Consider the following 17,077-nt stretch of genomic DNA (forward strand, 5'->3'; position numbering starts at 1 on the left):
CCCGGTCCGGGAGGATCCCACGTGCCGCAGAGCGGCTGGGCCCGTGAGCCGTGGCCGCCGAGCCTGCGCGTCCGGAGCCTGTGCTCCGCAGCGGGAGAGGCCGCAAGAGTGAGAGGCCCGCGTACCGCAAAAAAAAAAAAAAAAAAAAAAAAAAAAAAAAAATTACAAAGTAAATAGCAGCCTCAGCCACTAATGAGAGGGCTGTCTGTACACCTGTGTAGTCATCAGGAGAGGTCATCAGTGGGAGGGAGAGTACCACTCCTCCCTTACAACCACTCGGCACGTTCTGACCCGGTCAGTCACCCCCATGTGCGGTCACCACCCTGACAGGAGGGCGGTTCTGACTGACTGCTGGTCTGTAGGCCTGTCCGACTTTTCAGCCACGGTTACACCCAGCTGAAGTTGGTAGCATCGCTTTCAAGAACAAAGATAATACGTATCAAAAAAATACAACCAAAAAACAACAACAACAACAACAGCAGCAAGAGGGACGGTTCTGAATTGGGAGGATGAGAAAAGATGGCAAGGACCACCAGAAACCGAGGCCAATTCAAAGAACCCTGACCTGGGTGGCTGAAAGAGGACCAGAAGAGAAAGCAATTTTTTTTTCATTTTATACCCTAGGTATCATTAGGAGGAAAAAATTCATTACAGAGGGCAAGCATTTATAACTGAGTATGTTTTGTTTTCCACTAAAAAAAAACCAAGAATACACAAGAAAACAAAAAGGGAAAACAATTCTAAAGTTTTAAAAAGCACAGGGGGGAAAAAAAAGCACAGGGAGATAGGCTACGTATGTATCGTATCTCCTACCTTTTCTCCGGAGAGACTTGAGATAGCAATCCAAAATTTATTTATAGGGCTAATAAAATACATAAGAGAAAATAAGATGAGATTCTGATAAAGAAGAGCTAATACAGGGCTTCCCTGGTGGCGCAGTGGTTAAGAATCCGCCTGCCAATGCAGGGGACACGGGTTCGAGCCCTGGTCCGGGAAGATCCCGCACGCTGCGGAGCAACTAAGTCCGTGCGCCACAACTACTGAGCCTGCGCTCTAGAGCCCGCGAGCCACAATTGCTGAAGCCCGCGCGCCTAGAGCCCGTGCTCCGCAACAAGAGAAGGCACCGCAATGAGATGCCCGCGCACCGCAACGAAGGGTAGCCCCCGCTGGCCGCAACTAGAGAAAGCCCGCGCGCGGCAACAAAGACCCAACGCGGCCAAAAATAAAAATAAAATAGTTATTAAAAAAAAAAAAAGAAGAGCTAATACAAGTGTTTTGAGTGTGAAAAGTGGCTGGACAGCCACGTCAAAGATGAGAATGTGATTTGCTCATGTGTTACAGAATTCCTCTTCAAAAGAAGAGGTCTGTCAATTCAGCAATGTACTAATTTGCCTACAGATGGTTTCCTCTCATCTCAAATACCATTGTGGTCTCAATTCCAAGTTTCGGACCAATCACCAAGCACAGCATTGCTTTGGACTCATACTCACCCCCATTTCTTCTTCTCGCACCACATACTGGGCCACTTTGAATGAGCTCAAATACTCATTCATGCCCTGCAATTCCGTATCTTCTGTCTCATCCTGGTTCCGGTCCAGCAGTCGTTCAATGGCCTTATCGTCATAGTGGATAACACTGCTGTCTTCTCCCTCTTTGTTGTCTCCTCCTATAAAGAATCAGGGGTCCATACCCCCAGTTAACTTCAGCAGCTGCAGTGGAAAAAGCAAGTCCCAGAGGACCCTAGGTCTGAGTCTCAGGACCCTAGGTATCAAAGATACCCTTTAGAGAAGCCAAGCCCCACACCAAAACAAACTCCTGCCTAGCTCACCTCCATCTGTGGCTTCATCCTTGAATAGCTCCTCAGTGCCAAACTTGAGGATGTCATCAAGCTCCTGTTTGGACATGGATCCAGTCTTGGAGCCCAGCCCAGGCCGAACAACTAGATGCGTCAGCATCATCTTCTTCTTTGCCACCTGCGTGATGCGCTCTTCTACTGACGCACGGGTCACAAACCGATAGATCATCACCTTCTTATTTTGCCCAATACGGTGAGCTCTGCTAAAGGCCTGGAGTTGTGCACAAAACGGAGGCAAAAATTGAACTAATCATATTTCCTTACTTCTGCTCTTGCCCTGACTTCCACATAATAAGTTAAATCCAGCATAAGGCAGGAGCTGCAGCTTGCCCTCACACAAAACTTCTCTTTGCACCCCTACCCCCAGATACCACCCTCTATCATGTTACCCAAAATAGGACCATAGCTAACCCAAACTCTCTGGCTTACAATAAGGTAAAAGACATTTGAAAAGAATCTATTGTTTCCCCCTGAAACAACTAATCCCAGATGATGGAGCCCTCACAGAGAACACTGTGCATTTCCAAAAAGTCACTGCAGACCAAGGCTGCTACCTCTGCTCACCTGGATGTCATTATGGGGGTTCCAGTCAGAGTCATAGATAATAACTGTGTCAGCGGTGGCCAGATTGATTCCAAGGCCCCCAGCTCGAGTGGAAAGCAAGAAGCAGAACTGCTGAGCACCTGGTGCTAAGAGAGGAACCAAAAACACCATTAGAGGTGTCTCTGGAATTCCAGTGAATAAATGTTTAAGGAATATCAGAAATATAAAACCTCATTAGGAGATGCAAACTATTGTATACAGAATGGATAAACAACAAGGTCCTACTGCATAGCACAGGGAACTGTACTCAACATCCTGTGATAAACCATAATGAAAAAGAATGTGTATTTTAAAAAGAATGTATATATATGCATAACTGAATCACTCTGCTGTACAAAAGAAATTAACACAACATTGTAAACCAACTATATTTGAATTTAAAAAAAACCACCTCATTAAGGCAAACGCAAAACTAATAATATTAGTAAGTAACACTCATAAGCAAGGTCCACCAATGGATACTGAAATCAGCGTGAAAGTTTAAGGAGAAACAGGATGTCACCACAGTCTCAAGTATCTCCCTCAAGATATTTATCAATCACAATGAAAAAAAAAAGAGTAACTTTACATGGGAGGAATTCAGCAGACACCACCTTAACCAAGAGATCAAGGTTAACACCAGCAATGGAACATTATCAACATCATGTCCTCCCTGGGAATGAGGCACTGAAAAGGACACAGCATCACTTCTCTGGGATTCCTGTCCAAAATGTCTAGTGTCAATCTCATCATGAGAAAATATCAGACAAAGCAGAGATGTTCTACAAAAGAGCCGACCCGTCGTCATCAAAGGTATCAACGTCATGAAAGGAAAGGAAAGAATGAAGAACTGGAAGAGAAACAACAACTATGTGCTCAACGTGGGATCTGGGACTGGATCCTGACACAGGAACAGTGGTGACATTCAATTCAAGTCTACAGTTTAGGTAGTAGTACGACACCAGTGTTAATTCCCTGGCTTTGATCATTGTACTGTGGTTATATAAGTCATTATTAAGAAAAGCTGGGTGAAGTGTACATACCAACTCTCTGTATTATGTTTTGAACTTTAAGTTCACAATTATTTCAAATTAAAAAGTAAAAAAAAAAGAAGAGGAGGTGGTAGTGGCTACTGAGACAAGCCCGCCACTAACTTGCTATCTGGGTTTGGTAAGTCCTGGTCCCTCCTGGGCCTCAAGATGCAATGTGGAGGGTTAAATAAAGTGCCCTTCTTTTTAGCAGAAAAGAACAAAGACTCCAAAGGGAATAAACAATCTCCTAGCAATAATCCAATACATCCTTCCAATCAAGACATTCAAAAGTACTCTTCCGCATCAATTGACAAAACACCCTAAACCACTACACAGAAAAGCAGACGCTCAAGAAGAACAAGTGATGGGTCCAGAGCCGTGAGTGAGGATGCCAGGATCAAAGCCACTCCTTCCCTCTCACCGTTGAAGCGGTCAATGGCCTCCTGACGCATGTTCCCAGTGATTCCACCATCAATACGTTCATATTTATAACCTTCATGTTCCAAGAAATCCTCTAGCAGGTCCAGCATCTTGGTCATCTGGAAAACGAGCATAGTTTAATTATGGGATTAATCAGATGACAATCCCTCCCCTATGTCACTGGGCTGTCCACTGCTACCCCCAAAAGCTCCCTCACAATACCTGGGAGAATATGAGTACACGGTGCCCACCCTCCTTAAGGTTCTTGAGCATCTTCTGAAGCAGCAATAATTTCCCAGATGCTCTGATTAGGGCACTGCCATCATACATGCCATTGGGCATCTTAGGGGCTTCCTGAGGAAAGAAGCAAAAAAGAAAAAAATATTCAAAGAAAAACCCCAAATGGAGCAGTTCGCGCCCAGGGAGGAACAAGAGGTGGACGACGTACCATTGCAGCCACGGGGAAAAGATACGGGTGGTTGCAGCACTTTTTAAGATCCATCACGACATTTAGCAAAGAGACCTGGTTGCCGCCACCTCGAGCATTGAGCGCTTCAAAGTTTCGAGTGAGGATGTACTTGTAGTATTTCCTATGTGGGCAAGACAGCAAGATAAGTCATGCTCAAGAGCCTTTATGTGACTCATAATGCAGTCCCAGGGTCTGGGATCTTCTTTCCAACATATCTCACTTTGGGACTGAGGAAACCTAAGAAGCGCCACCATCATCATTTTAAACAAGGTAAGGATTAACTCAATAAGAACTCCGGGCCGCACCACTGTAAAGCAATTATACTCCAGTAAAGATGTTAAAAAAAAAAAAAAAAAAAAAGAACTCTGGGCCCCAGCAACCTGGCAACAGGTTTCTTTGGCCCTCGCTGGCTCCTGTCACCACACGCCTTGCGGCGGAGTATGGAGAAGACTAGGAAACACCGTGCAGACTAGCAGGTGTCTAAGTGTGTCTGCAAAACGGAGCCAGCGCTTCCGTCCCTTCAGACTCACTTCTGCATAGGGCTCAACTCCACACGCACGATCAGTTCTGTCTTGGAAGGCATGTTCTTGAACACGTCAGCTTTGAGCCGCCGCAACATGTGAGGCCCCAGCATGTCATGCAGTTTTTTAATCTGGTCCTCCTTGGCAATGTCAGCAAACTCCTCCAAGAAGCCTTCCAGATTGCTTCAGAAAGAGAAAGGAAAAAGTTGTTGGAGAAGGGGAAAGGAAGAAAGGAAAGTGACATAGGAAAAGGGCAAAAGGAAGAATTAGAAGAATTCGGAGCCGGTTATGGATAAGCATACACTCACTGGAACCTCTCAGGGGTGAGGAAGTTGAGCAGGTGAAACAACTCTTCCAGGTTGTTCTGTAACGGAGTCCCTGTCAGCAACAGCTTGTGCTGGAGCGAGTAACCATTTAAGACCCGGAAGAACTGGTGAGGCAGGAGAGAAGTGGAATTCAGTAAGAAGAGGGCTCCAGCATATGTCCACAGACTTCTGCTTTGCCGCCCAGCAGTTACGCCCCCATCCCCACCTTTTTTTTTTTTCCCCCTTACCTTCTTTCCCGTTACTCTTTTTTCTTTTTTTTGGCCGCAACGTGCGGCATGTGGGATCTCAGTTCCCTGACCAGGGACTGAACCCGTGCCCCTTGTAATGGAAGCACGGACTCTTAACCACTGGACCGCCAGGGAAGCCCTCCATCTTACTTTCAAGGCCTGGCCTCCAAGGGTGATCTATCACGAGTGAGGAAGGAAGGCAGAGAGCCTTTCTCCCTCTCCTGTCCTCCTAGGTCTCCCCTTAATGAGTAGGTAGTACTAGAACACTAAAACTGGAGGCCATACCTCCCGCCCCGCCTCACCTTAGACTGATTGTTCTTGAGCCGATGGGCTTCATCCACGATGAGGCAGGCCCAGTCAATAGAGCCCAAGATGGCCATGTCAATGGTGATCAACTCGTAGGACGTCAGCAGCACGTGAAACTTCACAGATGCCTCTTTCTGCACGAGAAGGCAACCTGGTCACTCCTGTCCAGCTCCGCCGGTACAGGCCAAGTCAAGGGACTCCGGGGGGTTTCCCTCCTCCCGGCTATTATCCTTTCGCCTCACCCCGGGGACCGGGGCACGAGGGGCCCAGAGCAACAACTCCCCTTCCCGAGGGTGGGCCTCCCTCCCGCTGAGGTACCTTCATGCGGGAAGCCTTCTTGCCGCCACGAATGGCATTGTCCTCAAAGGAGAACTCATTCTCTCGGATGATGGCACGGCTGTCTTTGTCACCCACGTAGGTCACCACATACATATCCGGAGCCCACATTTCAAACTCCCGCTCCCAGTTGATGATGGTAGAAAGAGGGGCACTCACCAGGAAGGGGCCTTTGGAATGACCCTTTGAGGAAGAAGAGGAGACGGAGAGTAAGGACTGAGGGTCCCACACGCAACCCGAGCGCCCACCCTGCCCCTGCCCCGGAATGGGCGGAGGACGGCCGTGTGCACGGCGGCTCCCCTCCCTCCCTTCTCCACGTACCAACACGCCCTGCCTGCCCTGCAGGGAGCTTACACCGCACCCCTGCCGCTCAACGTCTCTCCACACTGCTTCCACCCACAGTTCTGCTTGTCTCAGCGCATATCCGTCCCCCAGGACCGAGGCTCCAGGCACCCACCACTAATCCCACCCACAGCTCCATCCCCTCCACTCTGTCTCTGTGTACTCACTCAACACTGTTCTCCAGGGCCAGAGACCAATTTTTTTTTTTCTTCCTTTTTCTGTCTCCTCAGAGTGTAAGAGAAGACCACGAACACAAAATACCCACACAAAAACTCACAGCCCCAGCTCTCCTACCTCCTTGTAGAGGGAGTAGAGGAAGACTGCGGTCTGAACGGTCTTCCCAAGGCCCATCTCGTCAGCCAAGATGGTGTCGGTGCCTTGAGCCCAGGAGAAGCGCAACCAGTTCAAACCCTCCATCTGATAGGGGTGCAAGGTTCCACCTGTAGCGTCCAGGTACTCTGGCTGTCGCTCATATTTCACTGTTGGCTGAAGGATGAAATAAAGAAGTCAAGAGCTGGCCAGGAATTCCCTTCCTTCCGTAAGACAGCAGCTGCCTCCTCCTGACACACTCTCACTAGATCCTGCTCGAGGGGGCCACAAAAAATGGTGGGAAAAAGATGCTTAATGGTTACTGTAACTTTGTGTTTTTATTTAGGATCCTCCAGGAAGCAAGGCAAGACGGAGATCTTGGTTCTACAGACATCCAAGAAAGACACATCATAGTCTCCTTGGCAGTGCAGTAAATTCTACTGGTCAGGAACCACCAGGTAAATGATCCTATGCCCCCTCTAGATTTATCTGTTTCACCTTAACCGGACTCACCTTATATTACACAAAACCCCGGAAGAATTGAGCCATGAATTTAAGGGTCAGAAGACCCAGGTTCCAAAATAAGTTTCACAAAAGCTCGGTTATGTGACCCCTCCATACATAACACCTCCTCAGTCATATAAACACTAACATCTATGTTTTTATTTTTCTGATGAGAAAGAGAGAAAATAAAGTAATCCTAGTATTTTTCCCCTGATTTACAGAGATGTGGAGAATTAGGGAAGCAGTCTGTGTGAAGCAGCTTAGCTACAGTGATCACTTGAGATCGTGCCTTCAGACTGGAGCACACAACGAACGTCGTCCTACCCGACAAACTGCCCTCCCTCTCCTGCTGACTCACGTCAACCGTTGGGGTCTCAGGGGGCCTCTCCAACTTCCTCAGCTTCACCTTCTTGAGCTTCTTGCCTGGTCGTCCTTCCTCACCCCTCATCAACTCCCTAAAGGAGACAGATACGTCACACAGCTGCCTGGAGTCCTTCTCAGTCAACGAGCAGCAGCTCTACTCATCCAAGCCCCTCACCTGTGATTCCAATAGCTCTGCTTGAACAGGTCGTAGTCCTGTATCTCCACATCCTCACTCTCCCAGGATGCCTGATCATAGGGCAAGTCTCGCCACTTGATCAAGTAGTGGACGTGGCCCTTCTTGTCCACGCTGCAAGGTCAAGGAGAGAAAACCCTCAGAGCCAGAAGGCCACCCTGCTCTGCTCCTCTCAAAAACCAGACCTCTAAGGAGGCCAGACACCAGACGTATTCAGAACCAGTCTTTGCACCAAAAATGATCTCTAATCTACAGTCTATGGCTCAAATACCAGGATTCAGTCAGTTAATAACACACTGAGTGTCTCATCCAAGTGTAAGTTACTGGTAACGTCCATTTTCTTAATTAATCCCCCGCGGATACGCTGCCCACCTCCAGTATGCCCAAGGCAAACGCAGTGTGGCCCAGCTCCCCTGGTACCTGTGGTTCAGAATTCGGTGGATCATCATCCACTCAGGTTTTATCCCGTAGCGATAGAAGCGTTCCTCCATCTCTGCAAATTTAGGGTCCTTGTTCTTCCGCTTTCGGCTCTTCTCTTCATCACCACCGAAGTCCCCAGAGGGTGGCTCATCCATATCATTCTTCCGCTGATAGTTTCGGAACATCACTTGACAGTGCAGCTCCAACTGCAAGCGGAAAGAGAAAGAAGTCACCAAGGAGTTACATCCACTCCTTCTACCCACAAGGCTGTTTTCTCTCACTACCCTCGTCGTTGCAGCCCCACATCTACTCTATCCCAGGTTTACCTGCAGTTCAGACACCCAGGAGCAGTGCCAATACGACATGCCTTGCCATTTCACGAAGAACTGCCGCTCTGGCCGCCCCTCCAAGGGCTTGGGGGACGGAGTATTGGGATCGGCATCTGGGGGCCGAGGCACTGGTGTGGGAGATGGTGGCTGACCCCACTTCCAGATTAGGATCTTCTGAACTTTGCCCTTAAGAGCTGGACACTAAGAGGAAAAGAGATGATCCGACACCGAATCATTACCACGGCATAGCCCACAGGCAGCTTCAACCTCATCAAAGGATTATTAAAACCTCATTTCAAGTAAGACCTAATCCCAGGACCCTAATCCCAGAAAAGAAGAACAGAATTCCCTCTCTGTTTCTGAACTTCATCCAGGATTTGTGAGACATTATCACTCCTATCTGCCTAACAGAGCCAGTAGCTAGACTTCAACAGTAACCCAGAACAAGTAGTCACAGAAAAGTCACAGACCTGGGGCTCAGAATTCCTCTCTTAAGCAATCTAACAGCATTCAGTGGCCCTATTATATCATCAAGCTACCAAGACCTCGAGGCTGGGTGTCAAGACAGGAAAGGATATTCTGGGCTAAAAGAACACTCCATCCCACTTCGGAGAGCTGGCAAAGCATCAACTCTGTTCAAAATTAGTCCTACAGTTTCCCAGGACAAAGGTATCCCATGACTATACGAGGAAGGAAAATCTGTGCCTCAGGGCTAAAAGGCCTAGAGCTCTCCCGTGACCTCTCCTGCACCTCAGCCTCGCGACACCTACACGTAAGAGGGGTAAACCCTGCTGCTGGACCACACCTCCCTCCTCGCTCCACCGGCTGGGGCCAGGCACCCACCGTACAGCGGGGACAGAGCCATTCTCCATTGGGGATCTCTGGAAGGGGCGGGTTCAGGCAGTGGATGTGGTAGGAAGAAGGACAGGCGTCACAGCAGAGCAGCTCCCCCCCGTCCTTGCAGACCCGACAGAATTCCATATGGTGGTCATCCTCCTCTTCGGGGTCTCCCCCAACCTCTTCCAGGATCTCCTCACCCTCCGAATTGTCCTCTTTAGCCTCCCACTGGATGCCTTCCTTCTCCTGCAGTCAAGGACCACAGAGTCAGATTACTACCACCCCCCGCCCCCCCACCCCGTCTGCACCGCACCCATCATTCCTTTGAAAGCTTCCCAAAGCCTGTAGCCAGAAACGCCACCACTTCTACCCCCACCCAGGCCCGAAAGAGTTTCATCATCCCACCCTTCCGCTCGAGGGTCCCAAAGGGCCATGGCGGCCGGGCACTCACGCAGTGTGGGCAGCTCCACTTGCCCTCGGGAGCCTTCTCCATATCCGGATCCAGGCAGACCATGTGGTAAGCTCGGGGACAGGTATCACACAGGATGATCTCTCCGCCTTGCTGGCACACCTCACAATAGTCCTGGTGGTCTGTCTCATAACCATCCACAGCAGTCACCTCCTCCTCGCCTAGGCAAGGAAGAGGGAAAGCCCAGTTATTAGAAAAAACCTACCTCCCCCCACCCCCCTAAACCCAACCCCTGTCTCCATAGGGAGATGCTTCCCCAGTCATTCCCCCTCATTCCATTACATACTGATGCAGAAAAGAAACACACCTTTCTTTTTCTTTTTCGTGGTCCGGAGTTTCTTGCGGCTGCGGCTACTGCGGCTGGTAGAACCATCAGAGACGGAGTAGCTATTGATGCTGGCGTCGTCAAAGTCAGACTCGACGTCTAAGTCGTCATCCTCACTCTGGCAGGATGAGAGGGTCAGAGGTTCAGGCCAGGGGGAAGGCGCGAGTGGAGAAGGGATCACCCTTTTACGAGGGGTGCTGGAATCCCCGCAAGGGAGCCTGGTCACCTCTTCTATGGCCAACGCCCCACATCCTTAGGCACCTACCGTGAACCCTGAATCCTGACATAAGACCACGTCCTCCCCGTTAGCTAAGGCACCCTCACCAGGGGACGGGCTGGGCTCTCACCGAGGATCTCTTACGCTTAGAACCAAAGCCTCCCAGCTTGATTTTCAGGGGAGCTACTTTCTTGGGCTTAGGCTTCTTGGCATCAGGGACACGAGGGCTGCCCTTGGGCTTCCTCCGAGCGTTGGGACCTAAATCAGGAGAAAGCAGGTAAGATCATACAATCCGAATACACACCACAGAGCAGAACATGGGGAAGATATTGGGTCGGCCAAACAGTTCCCTCGGTTTTTAAGTAAACATAAAAGACACATTTTTCATTTTCACCAAGAACTTTATTGAACAGCGTATTCACCGTTTTGTTCCCCTACCCTCTGCCATTTTTCAGGCAACTTCATAATTCCATCTTCCCAAAACTTTTTGTCTTTTTGAGCAAAGAACTGTTCCAGGTGCCTTTCACAGTCTTCCAGGGAATCGAAATTTTTTCCCATTAAAAGAATTTTGTAAAGACCGACACAGATGGAAATCTGAAGGTGCAATGTCTGGTGAATACGGCAGAGGAATCAGAACCTCCCAGCCAAGCTGTAACAGTTTTTGCCTGGTCATCAAAGAAACATGCGGTCTTGCAATATCCTGATGGAAGATTATGCATGTTCTGTTGACTAATCCCGGACGCTTTTCGTCGAGTGCTGCTTTCAGTTGGTCTAACTGGGAGCAGCAGTTGTTGGAATTGATCGTTTGGTTTTCCAGAAGGAGCTCATGATAGAGGACTCCCTTCCAATCCCACCATATACACAACATCGCCTTCTTTGGATGAAGACCGGCCTTTGGCATAGCTGGTGGTGGTTCATTTCACTTGCCCCACCATCTTTTCCGTTCCACATTATCGTACAGTATCCACTTTTCACCACCTGTCACAATTTGTCTTAAAAACGCAACATTTTCGTTACGTTTAAGTAAATAGTGGCATGCGGAAATATGGTCGAGAGATTTTTTTCACTTAACTTATGTGGAACCCAAACATCAAAGCAATTAACGTAACCAAGCTGGTGCAAATGATTTTGAACGCTTGATTTGGAGATTTTGAGTATGTCGGCTATCTCTCTCGTGGTATCACGTTGACTGTTCTCAGTTAAGGTCTCGATTTGATCGCCATCAACTTCAACTGGTCTACCCGACCGTGGAGCATCGTCCAGCGAGAAATCTCCAGCACGAAACTTCGCAAACCACTTTTGACACGTTCGATCAGTCACAGCACCTTCTCCATACACTGCACAAATCTTTTTTTGCGTTTCAGTTGCCTTTTTACCTTTCTTGAAATAATAAAACATAATACGTCGAAAATGTTGTTTTTCTTCCATCTTCAATATTAAAATGGCTACACAAAAATTCACCAATTTTGAAAAGTTTTTTTTTAAATGCACGCTGATATGACAGCTGTCACAATACAACCTAACGAAATTGTTTTGAATGAAGTTAAAGACAACTAAGTGCTACTAGAGCCACCTTACGGAAAAAACAGAACGAACTTTTTGGCCAACCCAATAAAGCATTCCCCACCTAAAATATTTCTACGTGGCCAGCTTCCCCAGTTTCCCTCCTAATCCACGGTTCATTCCCACCTCCTAGCTTCCATCTTTGGGCTGACAGAATAGCGCGTCCGCGCTTCCTCGACCTTCGACATCCCAAGCCTGCGCTAGTCCCCACTCCCACTGAGCCCCACGTCACCTTTGCCCTCCTTGGTCTTGGCCTTGCGGATAGGCACCTCCACAGGGGGCGGAGGAGGTGCAACTTCAGTGGCCGTCACCATGCTCTCCACCACGGCCACTGCCGCAGCTGCTGCTGCCGCCACGGAAGCCCCAGAACTGCCTTTGAAGGGGTTGTTGGTGCTGAACTCCCGCCACTTTGCACCCAAAACCATCATCATCTTGGAGACAGCGATCTTGGGGTTTTTGGCAGCAATGAGGGGTCTGGGGGAAAAATGGCAGGAACAGAAAAGAGAAAAAGGTTAAAAATAAAGGAGGCGGGGGAAGTGAGAAGAGATTACAGAAGCGCTCTCCATCTCCTGCCCCCAAGACCCTCCTGTTTACCGGACAAACTGGCTGAAGGCCTTGTAGTTGGTGAGGGTGCGGTAATCCTCCTCTGAGAACACGTGGTCAATGTCTTCCATGCCCCAGTCCTCCAGGAGCTGAGCGGATGATTTCGGCTCCTGCAGAGAGAGCAAAGTCAAAGCCGGACTCCTAGCGCCCCCACCCTCGCTAGGGGAGTTTGAGTTGCAGCTATGGCTGGCAAGTCCAGGGTGAGAGGGCTAAGAAGAAATCATTAGAAACAGGTGGAGAGAAAACGTTCTATGGGCAGCAGAGTGTCTGGAAAACAAAGGACAGAAGTACAGAGAAGAGGATGGAGGTCCAGGCACCTTTGAATCATCGTCTTCGTCATCCTCCTCCTCTTCCTCTTTCCGCTTGGACTTACTCTTCTTTTCTTTCTTAGGTCCGAGCTTCTTCTTCTTCTTCTTGCCAGGGGTATAGTCGCTGCCCTCACTGTCTGAGCGCAGAGCCACCTCTTCGTCCTCCTCCACAAACTCCGGCCCCTCCCCAGAGCTGTCCCCCAGCTGCCGGCATAAGAGCAAACGCTGGAGCAGGGAAGGGGGAGAGGGAGACACACACACACATGCTACACACATGCTGACCTCAGGACAGCCCTGAGGCTCACGCCCAGGACCTGGCCCACCGCCCCAGGGCAAGACACGAAGGCCCCAGCCCTCCACAGAGCACCTCCCATCTTCCTCCTGCTGCCCATAACATCCAGTCACCCACTCACCTCCTTTTTTTGGCGCTTGCTCTTAGGGATTTTAGGGTCCCGAGGTTTCTTAGGCTTTTTCTTTTTTTTGAGCTTTGGAGTCTCTGCTTCTGACAAATCCTCTTCCGGGTCCTCTTCGTTTTCTACATATATTTTGGCAAAGAAAGGTAGGCAGGGAAAAGATCAATAGCAAAAGGTTAGAGCCCAATCCAGAGCTTTAGACTTTATTCCCCCACCTCCTGTCCCAGATTCCACTGAAGAGAACTGCTATACACGCCACAGAAGGAAGCTGATACTCAGGACAAAAACAGACAAAGAGAGAGCTGTATATGCCTGAAATAGGCCTGCCGGGCCAGACCAGGCCCACCTCGGGCAGCTGTCCAGACCCCTGCCTCCTCTCCCTCATCCCTAACACGAGTCCTCTATGTGTTCACCAGCGCAGCTGAATCAAGCTGCGTACAGTTAACCAAGTAAGAGAAATAGGCCTAGTCCTCCTATAACCAGCCACCAAGTATTCCATAAACCAGGAAATGAGAATAAGAGATCCTATGCAGAAGGCAAAAACTAAAGAATATACCCTCAGCACATTCCCAGAACAGTACCTGCTCGAGGGTCCCAGAAACCACACCCTTCACTAACCCCTCTGGCTCATCACTGTGCAAAACAACCAGAACCCCCAAGCCCCAGGTTCGGGCGCCAGCCCAGGGTCACACCCACTCCCAAAGCTGATTTCCTTTCCCCATCTCCAGCTCTGCTGCTCCTCCCCAGCTTCTCCTGGGTCAGGAGCCTCTTCTCCCCAGGGGCCCAAATCAGCCCAGCTGTCACCATCCCCTCCCTTCCTCCCCCCATCTGGCTCCACCTCCTCCCCGGCTGGGAGCACACACAAAGCCTGGGGTAATACTGAGAGCTCCTGGGCAGGCCTAGGTGGGAAGGGGCACAGAGGGGGAGGAGAAGGCCAGGAGGCAGCTTCCTTTGTAACAGACATTCACACCAGCGCACCAGCTCCCTCCTCCTTCCCCTCCTGCTTCCCAAGCCACCGCCCCCACCAAGGAGGGAGGAGTGGGAAGGGAGTGGAGAGGAGGGAATGCCTCACCCACTGAGGAGAGGGAAAATGGCTCCTGACCACAGAAGCCAACCCAGGGCACCCAGCTGCCAACAGAGGACAGACAGGAAGTGGCAGGGGAGGGGGTGCGGCTGAGAGAGGTAGCCGGGGAAAGACTACCCTCTCACAGAAGACTTCCCAAATTACTACCTGGCCCCAGGTCCAAATGCCACCTCTTCTAACACCTACTGTGGGATGACACTGTTCTCAAGAGGCCTTTCTAATAATGTCCTAGGCAAGGAAACCCAAGACACCTTGAAGGGTGACACCATGTGAGGGGCTGAGTTACTCCCTCAATCGTTATGCTTTCAATCAGCGGAGCTTAGAATTTAACAAGAGTTCAGTGGAGCTGTGGTCAGAGCACACAACCTTCCTTCTGACACCCAAAAGATTTACCTTGAGGAATGGGTGCCCACAAGACGCCTCTGAAACTCAGTTTCCTCATCACCTCTACCAGAGTGCAGGCCACAGATCCTAAACCACCGCTAACAGATTAGAGGTTTCCACCTATCCAACACAGAGAAAAAGGAGCAGCACCTAGAGAGTAGTGGACAACAGAATGCTTCCTTTTCTCCTATACCCGCTCTCTGCTACTGACCCCCAGAACTGGCCCTAAAATGCCTCTGACTCCGCCCTTCCTGTGCGAGGCAGATACTAGGGAACAGGCGGCACTGGGCTGGACAAAGCACCATCAGCCTCCCCCTTTCCCTCTCAGCCCAGGATCAGGCCAGGCCCAAGACAGCCCCTCCCATTCCCTTGGGAATGGGACACCAGCCTGGATCTCACCAGAAAGAATCATTTTCTTAAGGGCTTCTCCCCAGCAATCCCCGTGGCGCCCCCCTTCCCAATCAGCCACGCCTCCGTAAAAGCTGGAAGTACAGACAAGGACAAACTCACGGAGGCAAAGGGGACACCCTTCCATCCACCTAAGACCCTCAAACTTCTCAGGCAGATGTGCTGACACGGCAAGCGGCAAACTGGCTGAGATATAGAGAACGATTTGGGAAAGGGGCAGGAATGGGGTGGGGCAAGTGGAAAAACTGGGTCACGCTACAGCTTGGGGCAGAATTCACCCTGGGAGCCCACAGGCTCCCAATCAACACAGGGGCAGCCCCAGACCAAGGGGCCAATGGGAAGCCAAGATGTGGAACCAACACTGGCTGGATGGCACTGCTACTTCTCATGCCCCGCACAGAAAGGATGGGACCGCCTCACCACTAGCACCACCCTACCCCCACCTTGGGCCATAGCACAGAAATCTACCACCTTGCCCTACACGGTGATGAGATTCAAGCCTAAGATTCTTATCCCAACAGCTGAAGATTCAGTAAGAAGACTGACCCTCTCCTAAGTGGCCTCAGGTTGAAGTGAAGACTTCCAACTTAGAAAGTGCCAAATGTGGAAACATCTCTCCCAGACCACCTCAACTTGCAGCTGGAGCTAAGGAAAGAGAAGGCAAAAGTGAAAGATGTTTGATGGGAAACAAAAACAGGACCAGCAGGCTCCAGAATTAAAATAAAAATATAAACAAGGAAGATAAAGAAAAGAAATGACATGTAAAAAAAAAACTAAACTAAAAAAAAAAGATCAAGGAAACAAGTAGGTGACTTAGCTAAGCGCTCTGAAGAACGAAGGACAGAGGAGAGAGACATCCACTTAGAAACATGACATCCATCATCAGCTGAGGATAGACAAGAGCCATGCCAATCATGCAGGCTGGTTATAACCAATGGGGTTCAGCCAGTCCAAGGAGCCACCCCAAAACACAGACCAGCACAACCCCCAACACACCAACACAAACACTTCACACCACCAGCCCAAACGCCAGGCTACCTGCACAGGGCAGAAGCCTCCTGGGAAAAAAGCCAGGATTAAGTCCACTTGCCAGGGGAAGAGGGGTGCCCAGGGTGTCACCTTCCTTCTTTTTGCTCCTCCTAGTATATCCTGCAGGCTATGACATCCTACCCCTAGCCTCACTCAACATTCCAGCAATCTGCCTGACTAAACGCGCTCTAGATCCCAGCTGAGGAGCGCAATTCAAACTTCACACGGTTGAAACTGCACAGAAAGCCGGTAACTGATCAGAAGCTAAAAATAATCAGAGAGTAACCCGCACTCCCTCTTTCCTTTCCACAGCAGCAGCTACAGGATCCTACTAGCAGAGATGCCCGGCTGGTCTCCTCCAACCGCAATCCTCAACCCCGCCGCCGCCGCCGCGCAGCCTCCAGGGGTCCCAGCTACCTGCATTCCTCCTAGGACCCACGCCAGGCAAAGCCTGCCAGCCCGGAGAGCTCCCTCAACCGGGATCTGCACAGCATTCCCGAAGACAGCGCAGCAAGCTTGCATCGAGGTCCGCGGAGCCCAGAAGGCACATGGCTTCCAGCCCCCTCGCACAACAGCTCCGCAGAAGGGAACCACTCCCTTCGGATGCCCTCCACCTCCGACTGCACAGAGAGAGCCCAGAAACTCAACCCTGCCGCACCAGAGTCGCCAGGGAGGGCCCAGAAGGCTCCTTCCTGCCCGGGGCCCTTGGGGAAGCTGTTACCTGGGTGGGGAGGGGGCAAGCTGTTGTTCAAAAGTGCATCCATATCCTCCTCCTCGCTGCCCGCTGAGCAGGGGGACGGGGAGCCCAGGCCCGACGCCATCCCCTTCCGCTACCGGCCAGGGAATTGGCCCAGCTGCTCCTGCCTGCGGCCTGGGGCCCTCGACACTGGCCCGAGTCACTGTG

The 17,077-nt window shown here is 50.3% G+C and overlaps 1 protein-coding gene across 5 annotated transcripts in view; it reads right to left on the reverse strand.

Moving 5' to 3' along the window:
* Nucleotides 1-17,077, reverse strand: part of CHD4 (chromodomain helicase DNA binding protein 4) — a 30,501-nt gene that overhangs the window by 12,419 nt on the left and 1,005 nt on the right. For 3 of the 5 annotated variants that reach the window (XM_055082491.1, XM_007103688.4, XM_024129014.3), the window contains exons 2-25: nucleotides 16,895-17,072; nucleotides 13,269-13,390; nucleotides 12,865-13,080; nucleotides 12,539-12,657; nucleotides 12,177-12,418; nucleotides 10,512-10,639; nucleotides 10,147-10,282; nucleotides 9,822-10,000; nucleotides 9,377-9,616; nucleotides 8,531-8,734; nucleotides 8,205-8,410; nucleotides 7,767-7,898; nucleotides 7,587-7,683; nucleotides 6,710-6,901; nucleotides 6,056-6,256; nucleotides 5,734-5,871; nucleotides 5,187-5,308; nucleotides 4,888-5,061; nucleotides 4,337-4,478; nucleotides 4,111-4,242; nucleotides 3,890-4,007; nucleotides 2,420-2,544; nucleotides 1,829-2,066; nucleotides 1,491-1,666 (exon numbers count right to left, since the gene is read on the reverse strand). In XM_055082491.1, coding sequence (XP_054938466.1) covers nucleotides 1,491-1,666; nucleotides 1,829-2,066; nucleotides 2,420-2,544; nucleotides 3,890-4,007; nucleotides 4,111-4,242; nucleotides 4,337-4,478; nucleotides 4,888-5,061; nucleotides 5,187-5,308; nucleotides 5,734-5,871; nucleotides 6,056-6,256; nucleotides 6,710-6,901; nucleotides 7,587-7,683; nucleotides 7,767-7,898; nucleotides 8,205-8,410; nucleotides 8,531-8,734; nucleotides 9,377-9,616; nucleotides 9,822-10,000; nucleotides 10,147-10,282; nucleotides 10,512-10,639; nucleotides 12,177-12,418; nucleotides 12,539-12,657; nucleotides 12,865-13,080; nucleotides 13,269-13,390; nucleotides 16,895-16,994 — 3,879 coding nt within the window. In that variant the 5' untranslated portion in view covers nucleotides 16,995-17,072. The remainder of the gene's footprint in view (nucleotides 1-1,490; nucleotides 1,667-1,828; nucleotides 2,067-2,419; nucleotides 2,545-3,889; nucleotides 4,008-4,110; nucleotides 4,243-4,336; nucleotides 4,479-4,887; nucleotides 5,062-5,186; nucleotides 5,309-5,733; nucleotides 5,872-6,055; nucleotides 6,257-6,709; nucleotides 6,902-7,586; nucleotides 7,684-7,766; nucleotides 7,899-8,204; nucleotides 8,411-8,530; nucleotides 8,735-9,376; nucleotides 9,617-9,821; nucleotides 10,001-10,146; nucleotides 10,283-10,511; nucleotides 10,640-12,176; nucleotides 12,419-12,538; nucleotides 12,658-12,864; nucleotides 13,081-13,268; nucleotides 13,391-16,894; nucleotides 17,073-17,077) is intronic. The other 2 variants (XM_028484221.2, XM_055082492.1) reach the window with 2 other exon arrangements.

Source organism: Physeter macrocephalus, unplaced genomic scaffold (assembly GCF_002837175.3).
Source record: "Physeter macrocephalus isolate SW-GA unplaced genomic scaffold, ASM283717v5 random_146, whole genome shotgun sequence".
NCBI classification, from domain to species: domain Eukaryota; kingdom Metazoa; phylum Chordata; class Mammalia; order Artiodactyla; family Physeteridae; genus Physeter; species Physeter macrocephalus.